Source organism: Mauremys mutica, chromosome 5 (genome assembly GCF_020497125.1).
Source record: "Mauremys mutica isolate MM-2020 ecotype Southern chromosome 5, ASM2049712v1, whole genome shotgun sequence".
NCBI classification, from domain to species: Eukaryota; Metazoa; Chordata; order Testudines; family Geoemydidae; genus Mauremys; species Mauremys mutica.
Genome location: NC_059076.1, coordinates 92473353 through 92491835, shown reverse-complemented (window position 1 = coordinate 92491835; position 18483 = coordinate 92473353). Strand labels below are relative to the sequence as shown.

At 41.8% G+C, this 18483-nt stretch overlaps 1 protein-coding gene across 1 annotated transcript in view; it reads right to left on the bottom strand.

The window, feature by feature from the left end:
- KDR (kinase insert domain receptor) overlaps positions 1–15655 on the bottom strand; it is a 37978-nt gene extending 22323 nt beyond the window's left edge. The window contains exons 1-12 of the mRNA XM_045019978.1: positions 15434–15655; positions 12143–12233; positions 11318–11514; positions 8910–9034; positions 8420–8588; positions 6781–6920; positions 6224–6395; positions 4369–4480; positions 4111–4274; positions 2857–3013; positions 1104–1227; positions 506–614 (exon numbers count right to left, since the gene is read on the bottom strand). Of these exons, the coding sequence (XP_044875913.1) occupies positions 506–614; positions 1104–1227; positions 2857–3013; positions 4111–4274; positions 4369–4480; positions 6224–6395; positions 6781–6920; positions 8420–8588; positions 8910–9034; positions 11318–11514; positions 12143–12233; positions 15434–15491 (1618 nt within the window). The 5' untranslated portion in view covers positions 15492–15655. The remainder of the gene's footprint in view (positions 1–505; positions 615–1103; positions 1228–2856; positions 3014–4110; positions 4275–4368; positions 4481–6223; positions 6396–6780; positions 6921–8419; positions 8589–8909; positions 9035–11317; positions 11515–12142; positions 12234–15433) is intronic.
- Positions 15656–18483: the final 2828 nt, after the last annotated feature.

Here is an 18483-nt window from a genome sequence, read left to right as displayed (position 1 = left end):
GTAGGTCTTTATAGCTGTAAATGCCTAACCAACAGTGCAACCAAAGATCCTGATTTGGATCTCACTTTATACCAGTTTTCACACTACTGTAACTCCATTGACTTTAATGGAACTGCTCATATACATACAGTTATTTGCAGTGTTGCTGTAGCCATGTTGGTCCCAGGATGTTAGAGAGATAAGTTGTGTGAGGTAATATATTTCATGGGATCAACTTCTCTTGGTGAAAGAGACACGCTTTTGAGCTCTGTGTAAGCGCAAAAGCTTGTCTCTCTCTCACCAACAGAAGTTGAGTCAACAAAAGATATTACCTCACCCACCTTGTCATGCTTAAAGTTAGATATTTGTTTCAATGCTGAATAAGGACCTTATTTAGTAAGCATAACAGAGATGGGTCATCATGAGGGGTTTGAATCAGACAAATGTGTTGAAGCTGGTATCACTAGTGAAGCAGAGGGAATGAGATTAATTTAATGCAGCTTTGCAATCAACAAGCTATACTTACTGGTAACATGAAAGGAGATAACCCTCTCACCCACTCCAGCTTTGTTAGTAGCCACGCATCTGTACAAAGATGACACGTTTGCTGCTTGAATCACAAGGGTGCTGACAGTCTACAAGAGAACAAACCAAGCAATTTCATACCACATTAGTGCCAAAGGGCTTAAATGAGTCAAACCATAAAAAAGATGGGTGCCTTGCCACTGTAAATTCCTGCACAATACAAATCAATGGTGTTTCTGGTACCCAGGTCATACTGGAGGTTGATGTGATATTAAAGATTTTCCTAATGTCCAACCTAAACCTCCCTTGCTGCAATTTAAGCCCATTGCTTCTTGTCCTATCCTCAGTGGTTAAGAATTTTTTTTCTCTCTCCCTCCTTTTAACAGCCATCTATATGTAGATTTCTATACAAGTATTTTTAAACGGTGTTATACTAAAATTAGCAGTAGGTTCCCACATTTTTTTCTGCTCATTAATCTCCAGGCCTTTCTCTATTACAGTTAAACACAGTTGATATAATGTTCACAAATACATGAAATGCTGAACGGAACTCTCAAAAACTGGTCGTTCCTAACTAAGACAAAGGAACATTAGCTCACCTTCATTTTCCCAGCAATAGCAACAAACTGATTTTTAATTCTTTCAATCCGATTTCCGCCCTTTCTGTCCGTGATGTCTTTCCATTTCTTACATGCATAAGGACTGATTCCCAAACCAACTTGACTGAGAAATAGACAGAGAGATACATTTTAGATACGGAAAATCTCAACCTTCAAGAGACCATTTCTGTTCAGTTTAGAAAAAAATATCAGAGATGGAACAATGGCCATGTTATAAAACTGGGAAATGTTCCTGAAAACTTTTCTGTGTAATTGTACATACAACCTTCCAAGACCTTTGTCCTTTATAAAACTAGGAATTCCCAGGCCTAGAGGTAAATAGCCTAATTAATCTGCGTAAGTCAGCCCAGTCAGGATACTTGGAGGGAAGCAGCTATTTTGGGAACAAACCTCCAGTCATAAATTGACAATTCAAGTTAATTTCATTCAAAAGAAGACAGAGAGACATAGAAATCAATGGACTCCTTAAAAGAATGTCTTTAGGACAGTGGCTCTTGTGTAGGAAGTGACCAGGCACCAAAAGAAGCTAATGGAAGTCATTTTATAAACAACAGGAAAGCAGAACGCTTTTTTTTTAAAAAAAGGAAGTCTGGCCTTGTGCTAGGCCCAGATAAGGGAAGCTGCATGTATCTTGGTCAGGAGCTCTCTCTATCATTGGCTACCATCAATCAGTGCAGTTCCTTTGAGATACACTTTTACATAGATAACAAGCAGCATCGTATTCAGCAGCTGATTGGTGTAAAAAAAAAAAAACACCCCACAGAGAACTGCAAGTCGCATAAACAGAAAATTTCCTGTGTGTGGTGTTGTGTGTTTGTACTTGCTACTGCCCAACAAGGTTTGACTGACGGGGCCCACAGACGTGTTTGGAATCCAACGAGGCAAGATGCCAGCCAAAAAAGCATCAAACGCAAGAAACAACAGTGGTAGAGTTTCATCCGTGGTTAGCCCTGGCCTGGGGAATTCACTCCGTGCAACAGCCCACCAGACTCCAAGTCTGGCGGTCTCCATGTAATGCTACCTACATCTAGCTCATTTTGACTATGTTTGACAACCTGAGGGCAGTTTGGGCCTATTTGCTGTAATACGTAAGAGCTTGACTTAAATGGAAGCAAAATGGGAACTTTGTCTGCAAACATTGTCCAGCAGCAACAGTTACTGAGCGTGGTTCTGTGGCTGACACCTCATTTAGTCATTTACACCTGACAAAAATCAGGGTACAAAATGCCCCTCATTCTCCAGTCTGGCTGAGTCGCATCAGTGCAAGGAAAGGTGGCTTTACACCACATCTGTAGCTCGCCAATCCCAGAGATGACCCTAGCAGAAGTTGGAGCAGCTTAGAGCTGCTCTAACCCATGCCCAGCTGCCAATGGCCCAGAGAGGCTGTTTCAGTGCAGGGGGAGAGGGGGAGATAATCGAAGCACTGAAATGGCTCCAGCCATTCCCCCTTTCCCTTGATCACACCACCTGTGCAGGGCTGCAAGAGGAGTGGTATAAAGCCACTAAACTGACTCAACACCACCCAGGGAGTCCCCTTACATTGAGGAATCTCCAAATTAAATTGGATTTATAACCCTTTTGCACTATCAAAGTGCTACCCAGGGGCTTGGCTGCTTAGTGTTTGATTTTGTGCATTTTTATATTTTTGTAAAGAGCCTACAGCACTTTAAAAAATCTGTGACTAGTTACAGAAATGAAGTGGTGCAGATTAACTGGCAAATCATGTACTTACTTAGGGCGGAAAGTACACTGTTCCTCTAACTGCCAGTACCACTGGATAGTGACTGGGGCCGGAATGGCATAGACTGTGCAGGTTAGGACTTGAGTAGTCGCATACTTGTAGGAATCAACAGGAGCCAACAAAGCATTCTCCCCAATCTGAGGTGGAACTGTAGGAAAAACCTGCATGTTACATGCACAGACCATCATAAAGGAGCGACATTCTTTGCTTTGTGCCATTGTCTCTTGCTAACAAGAACACAGTTTGTTCTGCAATGTACAAAGTCTCTTTCACGGGGGCTTCTCTCTCACTGTGACTCCCATACGCCTTCCAGGGTCTGAGCCTGTGTGATTCTGAGTCTCCCGCATGGTGCTGAGTTCCCACAACTCCCACTGACCTCAGCAGGGAGCAAAAGAATCAAGGAAGAAGTGCGCCGACTTCACGGAGTAGCTTCAATACAAGCCGAATGTTCAGCAATCCTTCCGTTGCTTACTTACAACTACCCCTTACAAATTACCCTTCAGACAGCCCTTTCCTTCCATCACCATCCCCAGCCAAGAAATTTATATTACTTCCAGCATTAGGTGACTGGCCTCCATTTCCCATTGTGCCCCCACCTAAACCGCACTGTACTTAGCAGAGCTGTTCTTTTGAAGACCTACTATTTTGGAAGCATCTAGACGAGTATGTTTCCTGAGGAGCAGTGTGGAGGACGGGTGTCTGGGAGAGGGGAATGGCGGGGGATGGGGGAGGAGAGGGGAGGAAGGGGAGGCCAGAACAGAGCTGACAGTGGCAGGAAGGATGGGCAAGGCAGATGACGATGGCTGGGAAGACTCATGATACAAAAGCAGCAGGAGAGAGCACAGAGGACAGGAAAAGAGCAAGACACAGAGGCAAAGAAATAATACACAGAAAATAGAAAACAAAAATCCTTTTATCCAACAACAAGGAAAACCTGAAACCTCCTGAGTTGTAAAATACAGCATGAGGATCCAGCTGGAGACAGATTCAGTGGATGGTTGAAGCAATGTCTGGGCAAGGTTTGAGATGGGACTTCTTTCCTGCATTCCCCTGACTTGGTGGTTTTGAATCACCTCCTTTTTTTTTTTTTGCCAAATTTAAATCTGGATAGTGCACAGATCAAGGGGAGCATACGGCTCTAAGAGACAGGACTCCTACCAGCTCTTTCTGTCAAGGAAGAGTTAGTACTCTCTACACACACATATACAACAAAAGAGGAAAAGGCACTGTTTATATCTCACTTACCATTCACAACCAGGTTAAATGTGTGTCTCTGTTGCTCCTTGTTAACGGGATTTGTAAGCACAATGGTGTAATTCCCAGCATCCTTTTCACTTGCCTCAGTAATTGTTAATGTGTAACCAAGTTTAATGGTATGATTTGTGCTGATGGCTTTTCCATTTTTATACCTAAAGAAAATACATGGTAACTTGATACTTTAGAGAGTCAGCTTGACATATAATACCACAATCTGTTTTAAAGGCATCACATTCTGACTCTTACCATTTTGCTTCTGGTGGAGGATAGCCTGTAAATCTCACAGGGATTTTGACTTGGTCTCCTACCCTTGTCTCCACCACAGACCCCATTCTGTCCAAAAGGATAAAAGGTTTTTCTGCAAGAAATTAATTGATGGGCTTGAAACAAAACATTGCCTTTCCATATTGCCAGAAATGTAAACTGTCTCCCATTTGGTTTAGTGTTTAATTGGAGATGAAAGGCAGCAGATGTAAATGACAAAGTGGCCCATGTACCAGCACAGGCACTTGCAGTATTACAATCCATGAGGTAAATCCTCAGTCCAGGGCCTAGCATAACTACTGGGGTTGAGCACTAGGGAGATCCACTAGGGCAAAGGGGAGCATCTTCAGAGCGGTTCTGAGGCAGTGAAGCAATGGAGCACTCCTGTGTGGGAAGGACAGGACAGGACAACATACATAGCACTGGCCCATGTCACATCCGTAGGGATGCTCTGTGACACCCAGGGTAGGTAGCCCCTCTCCTCTGACCATGCCTTCTCCTTCACCCCTTGCACAGAAAAGTGGACTAATTCCACTACCAGGGGACTCTCAACTGCATTAGAGGCAAGAGTTTGCTCTCAGCTCCACACCTCAACTCTCAGTCCCAATGCTCTGTCCTCCCTAGCCGCTGTTGCCGTGTAACAAAAGAAGCAATGCAAACCAAGTGCTGTAAAGTATGTGTTGGGTAACACAATATCGCATTTAAACCTCTCCAAGGTTTCCACTTACACAGTCAGACAAAAAGGGCTTAATTTTTCCATTTCAGCACATATCAGTATTCAAAACTGCACGTGATACAATTACATACTTGGGCAGAGATTGAAGCTATCAGAAGTTCTGCAACCCCAAAAATCCCACAACTCTGAAAGGATTTACACTACTTTTCTGCAACCACAGAAAGCAAAATTGTAATCAGCCCAACAGCATGATTGGCCTTTTGGCTAAGATCAAATAGAGTATCCGTTTAATATCTGATACAGCTGTGACAGAGAAGGCGGAACTGTTTCTTGTCCTGGCAGAAGAATGGACTATGGTCAGTTTGAACTGAAAAAATCAAAATGCTGATGCTGAAAGTCAGACTTAGTCACAACTTCAAGTCAGCCTTAATGCTCCTGGGTAAGACATACCGTACATCCATTACTAGCAGTACTGCTGCACTAGTTAATATTGGACCAAATCCTGAAATTCTTTCTCACTCATTCAAAAAAAAAAATCAGCTTTTTGTAGCCAATGCAGTTTTGCCTGATTGAGGACTGAGGAAGGATACGATTTGGCCAGAGTCATTTCCTCTGAGTCATTTCCTTATGACCAAAAGTAAAGCTGAATCCAATTTTCAGAATGCAAAAAGCCCAGGGCTGGATTCTGCCACCCTTATTCATGCAAGTAACACCTTTCTCTGCAGGTAGCCACAATGGAATCAATGGAACTACCTGTGGAGTCAGGTACTATTCAGTATGAGGAAGAGTGGCAGAATCTGACCCGAAATATACAGTTTCAACATTACAGTACCACATAGGGAGAGATTAAATAGAGGGACCACCAGCCATTCTTTGTTTTAGTGTCACTTTTTCTACATAACAGCTTTCAGTGATAATCACATATAAGGTCCTAAGAGAAAACCCTTTAACATTAAAATAGAAAAACCTTGAGCTATAACAATGCTACTAAAAACAACTAGAAGCAATGGAAACACTGTGGCTGACAATTCAAAGCAGCCTGTTTATACAACAAACGTTTTGATTGACATACTGTGCAGCTAATTGCTTTCAACTTATGCATTTTCCATCCCAACAATCCCCACCTATAAATATCCAGAATTAAATCAGAGAATTCCATACCATGGACAATGACATATGTGCTGTTTTTCTTAGTCATAAGGCCACTGAATGCTGTGCAGTTGTACCGGCCTCTATCATTTAAGGTCACATGGTCTATGGTAAGCGTGCTTATGAACTTCTTCGGCTCATTTCCTGATGATGTTTTTAAGTCTCTGATTGTAGCACGTTTTCCCTGTAACAGAGTAAAAGCTCTAAGAAGCAGTTCATTCCAACTCTTCCCCCAATCCTCCACACCAGTGGCAGATTAGCCACTGGCCAATGGGGACCGTGCCCAGGGGCCCCAGCCAATTGGGGGCCCCCGGAAAAATAGACACCCCTACACCCTGACCCACTCCACCTGGAACTCCTTCCGGGGAGCAGGAGAAGCCCTCACACTCCAACCCCACTCCCCAGCAGTAGCGCTGGGCAGGCAGAGCGGGGCAAGCTCCCACGCCCCAACCCTTTGGAAGCTAAAATAACCATGGAAGCTAAAACACAGGAGCATCCTTTTGTATTTCTAGCAAGAGGTTGCTTCTTTCAGGGCTCTAGGGCACGGTATTAGGAAACTATTGTTTTACCTTAACGGAAGGGTAGTCCCACTTGAAATCAATTCCAACATTTGGCTCCGTCCTCACAGTACAATTTAGAACTAGTTTCTCCCCTGCTGCCAGCTCTATTTGGTGATGAGGGTTCATAGTTAAGTCATAAATTCTGTATCCTGGAAGAAGCAAAAGGAACAGAGTTTGAAAAAACATTCTGCTGAATGACGTAAGGATGCTGCTTTCCCAATGGCATTTACTCTCTCCCTTAGGAGTTACACACACACAGCAGAAATGCCAGAAGCTTGAGTGCAGTGGGAAGATAGGGATACACCCAATTTCAAAAAGTGGAGATGAAAAGGGTAAGGGTGCCCAAAAGTTGTACTGACACACAATGGGGCTCAGGCAAGTACAGTCTACTTTCAGATTTTAGCACATGCAGAGTGAGTGGGCTACTGTGAGGCCATTTGCCAGAAGCTCCCTCATGGTCAGACACAGTAAGATAAAAGAAGCTGACATGGTGAGACATCAGTACTTCTAAGCTGGAGTCAGAGAGAGATGTTTGGACCAGATCCTGGGAGCTGCTAAGCATCCTCAACTCTTATGGAAGGGTTTCTTGGCCCCTTGCAATGTTAGAGAACACTCAGAGGAGAACCTCAATGGTGAACCACAAAATTCACAATAGCATGGAAACAAACCCCACTCCCCAAATATTATGATAGACCAAAAGTGGGCATCAGGTGATGTGCTTGGAACTTTACCACCACCAATAATTTGGCATTAGCAAAACTGTCCAAGGCATAAAACCTGTAATAAAAAATGTAAAATATGACAAAACATATCCAAAAATCCCAAATGACTCAAAACCAGACAGAAGATGATGAATTGCGGGGAAACTGCTGCCCCTAAAGGGAGATGGGGTGGTGAGATACTCCCTATTTTTCTCTTCCTCTCTTTAGGAATCTCCGAGTCTAGATGAGAATGTGCTGATCCTACCTCGCCAAAGCCTCAGTGTCACAATGAGGCTCGGGAGGTGGGGGACTGGCCTCTTCCAACCCTGGAGCTGGGAGTGTGCTCAACAGTCCAGGAGGAGGTCATTGCAGTCTCAGCATGGGTGGGGGCCTAAGAGGAGTCCTCACGTTACCCTGGAGGAGCAGGTAACTTCAATGTGTCAGAGCCGTATTCATCCAGTTAGGCCCAGGATATTAGTGTGCAGGGAAACAAGAATTTCTTGGGGTCAGGCCAGGTTTTGCATTTCTAGTGTGACGTGCTCCCCTGTTTCTCCTCATAGCAAGCTAGAACCTTGTCTTCTTTCCTGAGCTTCTAGTGATACTTTGGGGTGCCTGTTCACTCTATGCTGACATTCATTCCAAAAGAGCAGAAGTTTAGGAAAAATAAAACCCTGCATGATTGAAAAAAGCAGCATCAAGGAAGATCAGGTAAAATCCCAAGCACAGATGCCGGTGATCCACCCGAAACAGAACACAATAACATTTTCCCTTTAAATTCAAGTGTTGTTTTTTTCCAAAGAAATACATATTAAAACATGCATTTTATGTTAATTGTATTTTCAGTATTCCTGATCGACAGTCCAATCAAATGTAACTGCTTAATATGTTGCACCAAGCAAAATAGCACTGCCTAAAACAATGACCATGGAGAGTAATCTTTGGCTTACCTACAACCACAACTATGTACATCACAGACTGGTAACTTTCATCATCTATTTTAGCTTCACAGAAGACCATGCCTGCATAGCTGATCAGGTTACTGGGTATAGTGAAGCCTTTTTTATTATCCCATGAGATTGATTTACCATCAGGAACAAATAACTTTTCTGGATACCTCTGTTAAAAGATCAATAAAACATTCAGTATAATTCCAAAACTAAACAAATTCATATTGTAAGTCTACTATTTAGTACAACATTCTGGATCCAGACTTGCCATCCTGACTCAGGCCACATTCTCATTGCAGTCAACAGATCTTTACAGAAGAAGTGTCATTTGTTAGTATAGTTATAGCATTCCCATTCTGTTCGTAAGTTTCATAATTTCCAAAGATGAGAAGCTCTTTTTAAGAGATCTATTTTAATCCACTGTATTTATGTAAATTGACATTTGGCTAATTCTAGAGATAAGTAATGAAATATTTGACTTTTTTCTTACCGCATAAAGTGATACATTGAGATTTGATATGGATCCAAGACATGGAATCACCACTGTTTTGTTCCCAGTAATGTATATAACATCAAGTTGGTCACTAACTGAAGTCACAAATGGAGATCTGTAATCTAAAAGAATATTTGATTTGCATTTGTTATAATCTCTTCATTTGAAAGGACACAGCATGCTAGTTTTTCCCCTCTTATTTTTCTTTCCTTTCCTATCTATGTAATCCTTTTCTATTTGGCAAACATTTGTATTTTCTTGTATGTGAATGGAGATGAAATTGACATCACTATTAAGATTAACTCCTCCTCTTTTTACAGTACCATCATGCCCAAATACACATTAATGGAGTCAACATAATTCTGGGTGCCTGACCCTGAAGTCTTTACTCAGTCAAAACTCCAATTTAAGTCAGTGTGACTTCTGCCTGTGTAAGGACTATAGGAATGGATTCCAATATTAGTTATCAGTAGCTAAGTGCTTCACAACCCCTAAAATAATGCAAAAAGAACAGAAGTGCTTGTGGCACCTTAGAGACTAACAAATTTATTTCAGCATAAGCTTTCGTGGGCTACAGCCCACTTCTTCGGATGCATAGAGTGGAACACACAGACAGAAGGTATTTATACATACAGAGAACATGAAAAGGTGGAAGTACCCATACCAACTGTAAGAGGCCAATCAAATAATAATAAAATAAAATAATGGCTATTCTTTTTTAAATTCTCAACAATAAATAAGCGGCTTTATAAACAAACCTATATATTATCAACCAACTTTTCAAAATTCTGACCATAAATTGTAATAACAAACCGGTGCATGCAGGCATGCACAGATAATTGATGTCAGATAATCAACAGTGAAAATAGTCAGGGGCTTAGTCTAATGCCGTTCTGTGTGTGCAGCTATCTAAACTGCATGCATAACCGAAGGCTTTGCAGTTGCATCCACATACATTTTACATGGGCACAACTGAAAGCATGAGTTTTGAAAACTTAGTTCTTGAAGTCTATCTGGATTTCCTCATCAGAGTTCAACAGCTGTAAGGCAGACCAAATTTCAGACTTGATCTGAACATTGTCCTGTTAGATAATACAAATGTGAGTGCTGCATACAAATACCCTATAACCCTTGCATGTGTGAAACTCCTACTGAAGTCTACAGTAGTTCTGCATGCAAACAAATCAGATCCCAGTATTGATGTGTGGGCTAGGATCTGGAGAAGTAAATTAGGCTACTTGCTGCACATATAGATTTTATTAATTATGGGAACAGGGACTTTTCTATTTATGGTAAGTAGCATATTGACATGTAGTTATTCCACACAAAAATTTGCATACAGAATGTCAATTTCACAAGGCCAAGAATTCCAATATTAGAAAATTGGTCCCAATTTTAATTGTAAAGTCAGCCTGGTCAGCAGGACAGGAGGAAGGGCTGCAGGCACGTAAACATTTGGAAGCTGAAAGACAGGAGGCCAAGCTCAGCATGAAGTAATCTTTTATATGATGCAAATGCCTCACTTACAACTTAAGGTGATCATTTGTACCATACCTGAAAAATATCTCCAAAAGCTGCCACTGAGAAGAAAAGCTGTGATCAAAGATCTCACAGTTTACTATAGAAAAATGTTCCTACCATCACAGCTAAAATATATGCTAAGTTTCTGCTGTTGCATTGTTCTGTTTACTGTTTCACCCACACAAATTTATATGGTGTAGGCAAATGTATCTCTGTGATACGATCTGCATAGAACTAATAAGGATAATGTAAAATACAAACTGAGAAAAAGTTGTTTTTTGAGAGTCAAATACATTTGGCTGGCTTTTTGTATATATTTTTGCGCACAAATTGTGTTTCTACATTTCGGCTGGAAATGGACATATTGAAAAACCATGAGATGCCATTCTGCTATGTAAACTTTGTAGCTTGATCAAATGGGAAATGCTAGAAGTCTCATGAAAGAAGCCTGATCTCCCCCACTTCCTTGACTGTTATGATGAGAGTTCCCTCTCCTGTTTCAATCTACTTTAACCACTTATCGGCACTTCAAGGGACAGTTTCTGCAGTTATTTACTATATAGAATGGCCATAAACTTCAGTTGGAGTTCAATGAAAGGAGAGACTGCAGGATCTGGCACCTATAGACTGGATGTATATTTATATTCTTGTTTTCCTTAAAACCTTGAGGAAAAGTGGACTGGTAACTGCTTTCTTCTTAAGCTGACAGTCTCCTGCTTACAACTGTTGATCTTGAGGCATATGCTTTGCCAAATAGGCTTTTGTGTGGGTAATCCAATGAACATTACTTCAGAACAAAGCTTTTTGAAATGCCTGTTACACCATTGTTTCTTTTTAATCGTAGTGATAGGTAGGAATCCCATAAGAATCTTGTAACCACCTACCTTGAACATAGACATAAATGCTTGTAGTTGCCTGGGTGTCCCTGTAAAAGCACTTGTAGTCCCCAGTGTCATTCCCTATTACTTTTGTAAGAGTGAGCATCTTACAATAGGGGCCGTCTCTGCAGTCCATCACCGCAACATGTTTCTCAGAACTGCTCTGATTGTTAGGCAACAGCCACTCCAAAGCTCTTTGACCACTAGCAAAACAAAGGAGGGAAATGTATTAGGGCAAATGGGGCTTGCTATCACCATGCCAGGAAAACTCAGTTCTACTCATTCTTGAATGGTCCATTTTAACTTCAGGACAAATAGCTATTAGACAAACTTAATTATTTAACATTAAGAAACATGCTAAATCTGATAAATGAGTGTGAGATGCTCAATTCCGCAAAGCTACAAGAAAGTTTCTTCATTTGCATATTAAGAGGTGATGAATATAAGCCACACAAAGACTCAAAAAAGGGAGTAATCGAGGTGACAAGGGCTCTGCTTAACCCCTAGCAAACTCCACTATGTTCCAGAGTACTCTCCCCAATCCCTGCTGTTTGCACCCCATCTTTCCCACACAGGGGAGTAGCTAGGACTACCCAGGGACTACCTTAACACACCTGACACACTAGACTCTTGAGAACATCCCCTGATTAGCCAATAGCTTTTGTTTTGTTCTTTAATCCCCTCATGATGTAACCTCAGCCCAAGGCCTGCAGTGGAGAAGGGGATGGGGGAACAAGGAAAGAGGGAGTAGAAGGAAGGGACCACCTCTATATCCAAATTAAATTAATAAATCATTCTCATCATCATAACGCAGGCCAAAGTTGCCCTTACCTGCAAGTAATATTTAGAGTATCATTTGCAGTTATTGTAAGAATATCTTTTTGGATGCTAAGACTTGGTTGATCCGGAGAAATGAACAAGCCTGCAAAAATAAAATCAATAAATGAATGTGCCAAAAACATATCAGATTCAATTAGAAAAGCACTGTATGAATGTATATGTATGTAGCATGTTTTAAGTTGACCTATTTGCTTAATGTGTTAAACTGTTCTACTGCTTTCCACATATCCCAGTAGAAGTTCAAGAGCTCTGTCATAACAGGAAGAATGGGCAGATGGTCATGAGCTAGCAGAATAGCTCTGCAATTCATAAAGCTCGGGTGGAGTTCCTGTTGTTCTGCATTACCAACTTCAAGGTCTAACAAGAGGATATGGGACATTGAAATAAAGTGAACCTTCATCTGATGATCTCACTCCCTTGGGAAAGGTCTTATAATAAATTGAATAATAAATTTGCCAAGGCTGTTGATTAACAAATTCTGCTAAGAGTTATTTTGCATAGTGCATCATGAACTCAAGGTCATCTGACCCAGTCTTGTTTTCCTTTATCATATTTTCTAATGTGTTTCCTTTGTTGCCTGAAACCCTAAGAAAACCTGTTCCTATCAAACTTTAATTGTGTGATTGGTTCCATTGCATTCAGTGAGAATACTCATGTCAGTTAAAGCTTGCAAGATCATTTCCAATATTTGTTCTGACGTAACTGTTCAGTATGACAGTCTGCGCAAACTTTCAAAGAACACAATGAGATGTTTTCGGCATTTATTACTATGCTCACTCCCTTTGGGAGTTCTGTGTCCGTAAAGGATGAGTACAGAGATCTGAGTAAGTTCTGAAACATTACCTTGGCCAGACAACGCGGAGCACTTGTACAACAGAAGAATTGATGCAAATACGGATGAGTCAGTGAGTGAACTTACACAAGAAAATGAACAGTGATGGTACTAGCATACCGGGACACATTTCATTAATCTTTTAACTGTCTGGAAGAAACAGACTAGTCTCCATAACTAAATGTAGCTAATACAGTAATTGTAAAGTCTGAGGATGTATACTGAGTCTGATTCTCCATTGTGTTGCACCAGTTTTATGCCAGTGTAAGTGCAATATCTTTAGTGAAGTTACATTGGCATAATGTAGTAAAGAATTAGGCCTGTTATGTTTGCCAGTCATCACAACAGCCATAAATAGTGCAATCTCTCAGTACTAACATTAAACAAATGTTTCTATACCTAGCAGACAAGCCCATCTACTAAGAGGAACATGTTTTAAAATGCAAGAATTATTTCTTCATTATGAACAGGAATTTCTTCTACAGCCTTCTTTTCTCATTTCCCTTTTTTCCTCATTTCAATGCTTCTGATACGATTCAAAAGTCCATGATTATATAGAGAGACAGCTCTGATGAATGGCAATAGAGTTGGTATCAATGACAGTAAAGTCATCCTAGAGCTAGGGGCTTCAATATTTTTCAGGATTTCATTATATTTTTATCAAACCCTTCCTAAGGAGATTCTTTATTGACAGTAGGCTTCAGATAATTGATTTCTGTTGCACTTTACTCTAGAAAGCCACCACTAATGTAAAAACTTTAATTAGGACGGGAAATCAAATCAAAATCAAGATATGCATCTTACTCTCTATCATAGGCATTGCAAATCATGATTTATCTAATCTAACTATCAAGTAAACAGGATTAAATCTTCCTGGACCAAATCCTGCTCCCATCTGCATGCCTATAGCTCCCATGCCTTCAACGAGACTAGCGTACAGATAAATAAAAGCAGAATATGGTCTGTATTAAAACTGAGATTTTTTTCCCCCTCATTAAGTGTTGTTTAGTTAGACCTAAAAACTAAGCTAAAGATAAGCTCCATTTAGTCAAGGATGTTCAGTCTCAATCAAACTGTGACCAATCTCTGTCTAGATTATTTTCTTCAAGGTAGAACATTATGCTATTAAATACAATTGCTCGTATGCATATCTCTAAGGAGGCTATTCCAAAAGAAAATGCATTAACTTATGTATGCCTTTTAAAAACCCATGATGTACTAACACTAGGATCAATAAAATAGCATTATTTATTGGATAAACATCCAAGTGTCTGACATTAAATTAATATCCGTATTATAATAGTCAAAATGTTTATTTTTGCTCCAAGCATAGGCATTATTTTAATTAATTTTAAAATTCATCCCTATATATTTAAGATGCAATTTCTGCTAACATATTAACCTCAATATGATTGTTTTCACTTGGCTTATTCTCAGTTTCTGTACTCTCCACTAACAGGACAGAGGATAGAACTAAGGTATCAGGCTGAATGTAAAGGATTTTGTACCACTTATTCCCCATCCAGTGGTATAATGAACTGGGGTTGTTTCCAGCCACTGGAATTAGTCTTGCAGAGGCTGTAGAGGCAGGGGTTGGTTGCGCTGTGTCTTGCACAGCATATTATTAACTCTCCGCAGATAGAAGGCAACTCCTTTTTTTTTTCCTCTCTTGTTTCTTTCCTTTCATTAAGATTTGCTTTGGGCATGGGAAAGTTTGGCAGAACTGTCCCTGGCTTCCTGTGTTTTCTAGAAAAGATTCAGGGGTGAAATTATGGCTCCAACGCCCGATATGCTAATCAGACTTCGTGGTCTCTCCAAATTCTCCTTGTAAAGCAATAGCCTGTGCACCTGCCTACTCTCTCATGCGAGGAGTGACCAGTCAGGATGTCCTGCCCTTTGCAGCACCTGAGCTGTGATAAGGAGCAGCCTTCCTCTGGAGCCCTCAGGGGAAGGAGGAGGGCATGGCCAAGGCTAACACCTTTAACAACAAAAATAGCTCTGGGGCAGATCCTCAACTGGAGGTGTAAATGGTGCTAGCTTCCCTTGACTTCCCTATCACAATTCACCCCAGCTGAGGATCGTCCCCAGGCCACCAGCAAACACAATCCATGGATTCGGGGTGAAATCTTTGCCTTACTGAAGTCAAGAGCAAAACTCCCATTGACTTCAATAGGGGCAGGATTATTCTCCCCTGCCCCCGCCCCTGTGTCCGGAGTACGGCTCCTCCGAGCCCGCTCGCTTCGGGGGCAGGAACAAAACTCCCATCGCATCCCGGGGGGCTCCGGGGATGGCCCTCGCCCTGCCCCCTCAGAGCAGCTGCCCCGGGGCTCAGGTATTTCCAGTCGCGGCTGCTCAGCCTCGTGTCCCAGCATCTGCGCCCCACTGGCCCCTCGCCCCAGGGGAGGTGTCCCGAGCCGCTGCACCGGCTGCTCCAGCCCAGCGCCCCTTACCTGGAGCCGGCCGGGTCCCCAGCCACAGCAGCAGCGCCAGCACCACCCTGCGCTCCATCGCAGCCCTGGGGCCGGGGGTCCCCACGCCCGGACACGGGCTCCGGCTGCTGCCCGGGCTGCACGCGGGTGCCTTCTCCGCCAAGCGGTAATCCGAGCCCCGCGGGCAGGGCTGCTACTGGGGCGAGCCTCTGCTGCGCCCGGGGTGCGGGAACGATCGCTCCGTGCGACCCGGGGGCTTTGCCAAGCATCGCAGCCGCCCGCCCGCCCGCAGCGCCTCTACTTTGTGCAGGGGGAGGAGTCAGACTCCTGCGGACCCGCCCCCCCTTCCCCTGGCTCCGCCCCCACAGGGGACCTGGGGCGCACGTGTCCGCTCAGTCCCGTGTAGTCCATTCTGCTTGTGACAAGCCCAAGGCAGCACCCCAGCCCTGCCCTTTGCTCCCAGCTTGTAACACTCAGCTGGTCTTTTATATGGGGGACCTCACCTCCAACTCTCATCTCCTCTGCCTTCAAACTGGGAGGGTGCATTGGTCTCTTAAAGCATTTGGCTGATCCTGCAGATTCTTTAAATCAAAATCTTCACAAAGGAGCTCCAGCACATTTAGCTGGTGGTGGCCCCTATATATGTATAGTTAGATGTATGTGTATTCTTATGGTTCAGGTGTCCCGCTATTCACTACTGACTGCATATGGCAGTATATATGTTCTTGGATCTGGTATAATTTCAGTATTTCCTCAATGTGTCTAGTACATCCCTGTTGTTTTAATTAATTGTACCAGGACTGTGATATTTCCAGCCAGATTAAACTATTTCCCATTCTCACTAATGACCAAATCAAGTTCTTTTTACTCAGACAGCAATATCATTGACACTAATGGGATGGTTGTCTTTAATAAGCCTTGCAGGTTTTTGGTCCACTCCTGACTATGGATATAGTGATATTCAGGTGGTGAAAAGCATCTCCAAGCTGTTAAAATATGTTTTTCTGCATACATAAAATACAAAATGGGAGTGATAGCAAAAGCATTTTTTAGAGATTATTGATATACTTGCATTAAAGTAAATGTTGGCAATTCTTTTACAAAAGGTCCTCTTTTGGGGAAACAAATGCACGTTTATGAAAATTTTTAGCCATATACCTTTCGCATTAGTCTACTTGCTAACAAATCTGCATGTAATACTCAGAGCAAAGGAATTAGTGAATGAGCCAGGAATTCTAGCTGTTTTACTGTATTTTACTGGTTTTGGAGATCAATACAATTTCCATTGAGATTGCTTCCCTGCAGCTCACTGAAAGACAGAGTGAGAGCAGCTAAATTTCTATATTGATTTCTGCACACAGATCCAACGAAACATATTACAAGTAAAAGAAGAAACACATAAATCAAAGAGAGTGAAGTGAGCAACACTCGAACAAAATGTACTGTTATTCTCCTGACAGCACTTTATTATGTTAGGCCAGGAAATCTGCAGCCTTTTTTAAAGACATCTTCATTATCCCATAGGTGGGGTTAGAGGCACTTCTAAGTGATCGTGAAATCTCTGGGTGTGACTGCTAAATATCAGACCACTGCTCTGGTTGGTTGTCAAATGAGGTGTATATTTATATATTAGTGATGAATACCTCGAGGGAACCCTAGATATCCGTCTAATGAAGACTCAACTGTGGTGACTTTGGGCTAGATTGTGACTAGTACTACACACCTACACAGAAGACAAAAAAAAACCCAACCCTTAACTCCTGCCTGGGCTAACATGGACATTGAGGCCAGGCATACAGGAGTAAAAAGGCACATTCTCAGTCAGAGAAGACGGATGGAGAAGGGAACAGCATGACTTCTGCTGAGCTGCACAACTGAACCCGCATAAGGAGTGGGGGACATAATTTGCTACAGACCAGTGACAATTCCTACCAATCTCTCCCTGGAGCAAACGGAAGCAAAAAAATTGTGCCTGAGAGTTGTCTCTAAAAGCACAATGACTCCCATGTCTACACCTGGGATGCAGCAACTCACACACCCCTTGCTCAGAGTTGCCCCTTCAGGTGCAATCTAGCCTTTAAAGATTTGAATTCTGATACAAGTCACATGCAGAAGTTCATATTTATTAGAAATAATATTTTCTGCATAGATAATAGAGCAATGATATAGGGGTGATTCTTAAGTGCTTGAGTGACTTAGGAGCACATGTCTCATTGGCTTTTAATTCCATTTAAATTCTCAAGGAAACTGTAAATAGATCAGCCATGGCATATTGCTGATTGAGCTTCATCCAAATGACAATTCTGAAAGTGAAAATTAATTTTATTAGAACTAACCAATGCTGTAAGTAAACATTGCATTTTCTTCCTTGTTTCTGGTTTCAGAGTGGTAGCCATGTTAGTATGTATCAGCAAAAAGAATGAGGAGTACTTGTGTCACTCAATTACAGACCTCAAAGTTGCAATACTTCAACAAAAAAACTTCAAAAACAGACTCCAATGAGAAACTGCAGAATAGGAATTAATTTGTGAACTTGACATCATTAAATTAGGCTTGAATAAAGACTGGGTGTGGATGGGTCATTACACAAGGTAAAACCTATTTCCCCATGCTAATTTTTCCCCTACTGTTACTCACACCTTCTTGTCAACTGTTGGAAATGGGCCATCCTGATTATCACTACAAAGGTTTTTTTCTCCTGCTGATAATAGCTCACCTTAACTGATTACCCCTGTTATAGTTAATATGGCAACACCCATTTTTCCATGTCCTCTGTGTATATACATCTTCCTATTGTATTTTCCACTGCATGCATCCGATGAAGTGAGTTTTAGCCCACGAAAGCTTATGCTCAAATAAATTTGTTAGTCTCTAAGATGCCACAAGTACTCCTCATTCTTTTTTCTTGTTTCTGTTACTGAAGTGACACCTAAAATAAGATTGGCTAAGATTATGGGAGATGATAACCCATAAAAAGTGTTTGCCCTAAAAACAGCTTAGCCAGTTAACAAATCAAGTCAAAATAAAGAGAGAAAATGAGAATCGCTAGCATGAAAATATTACAAGGTCCG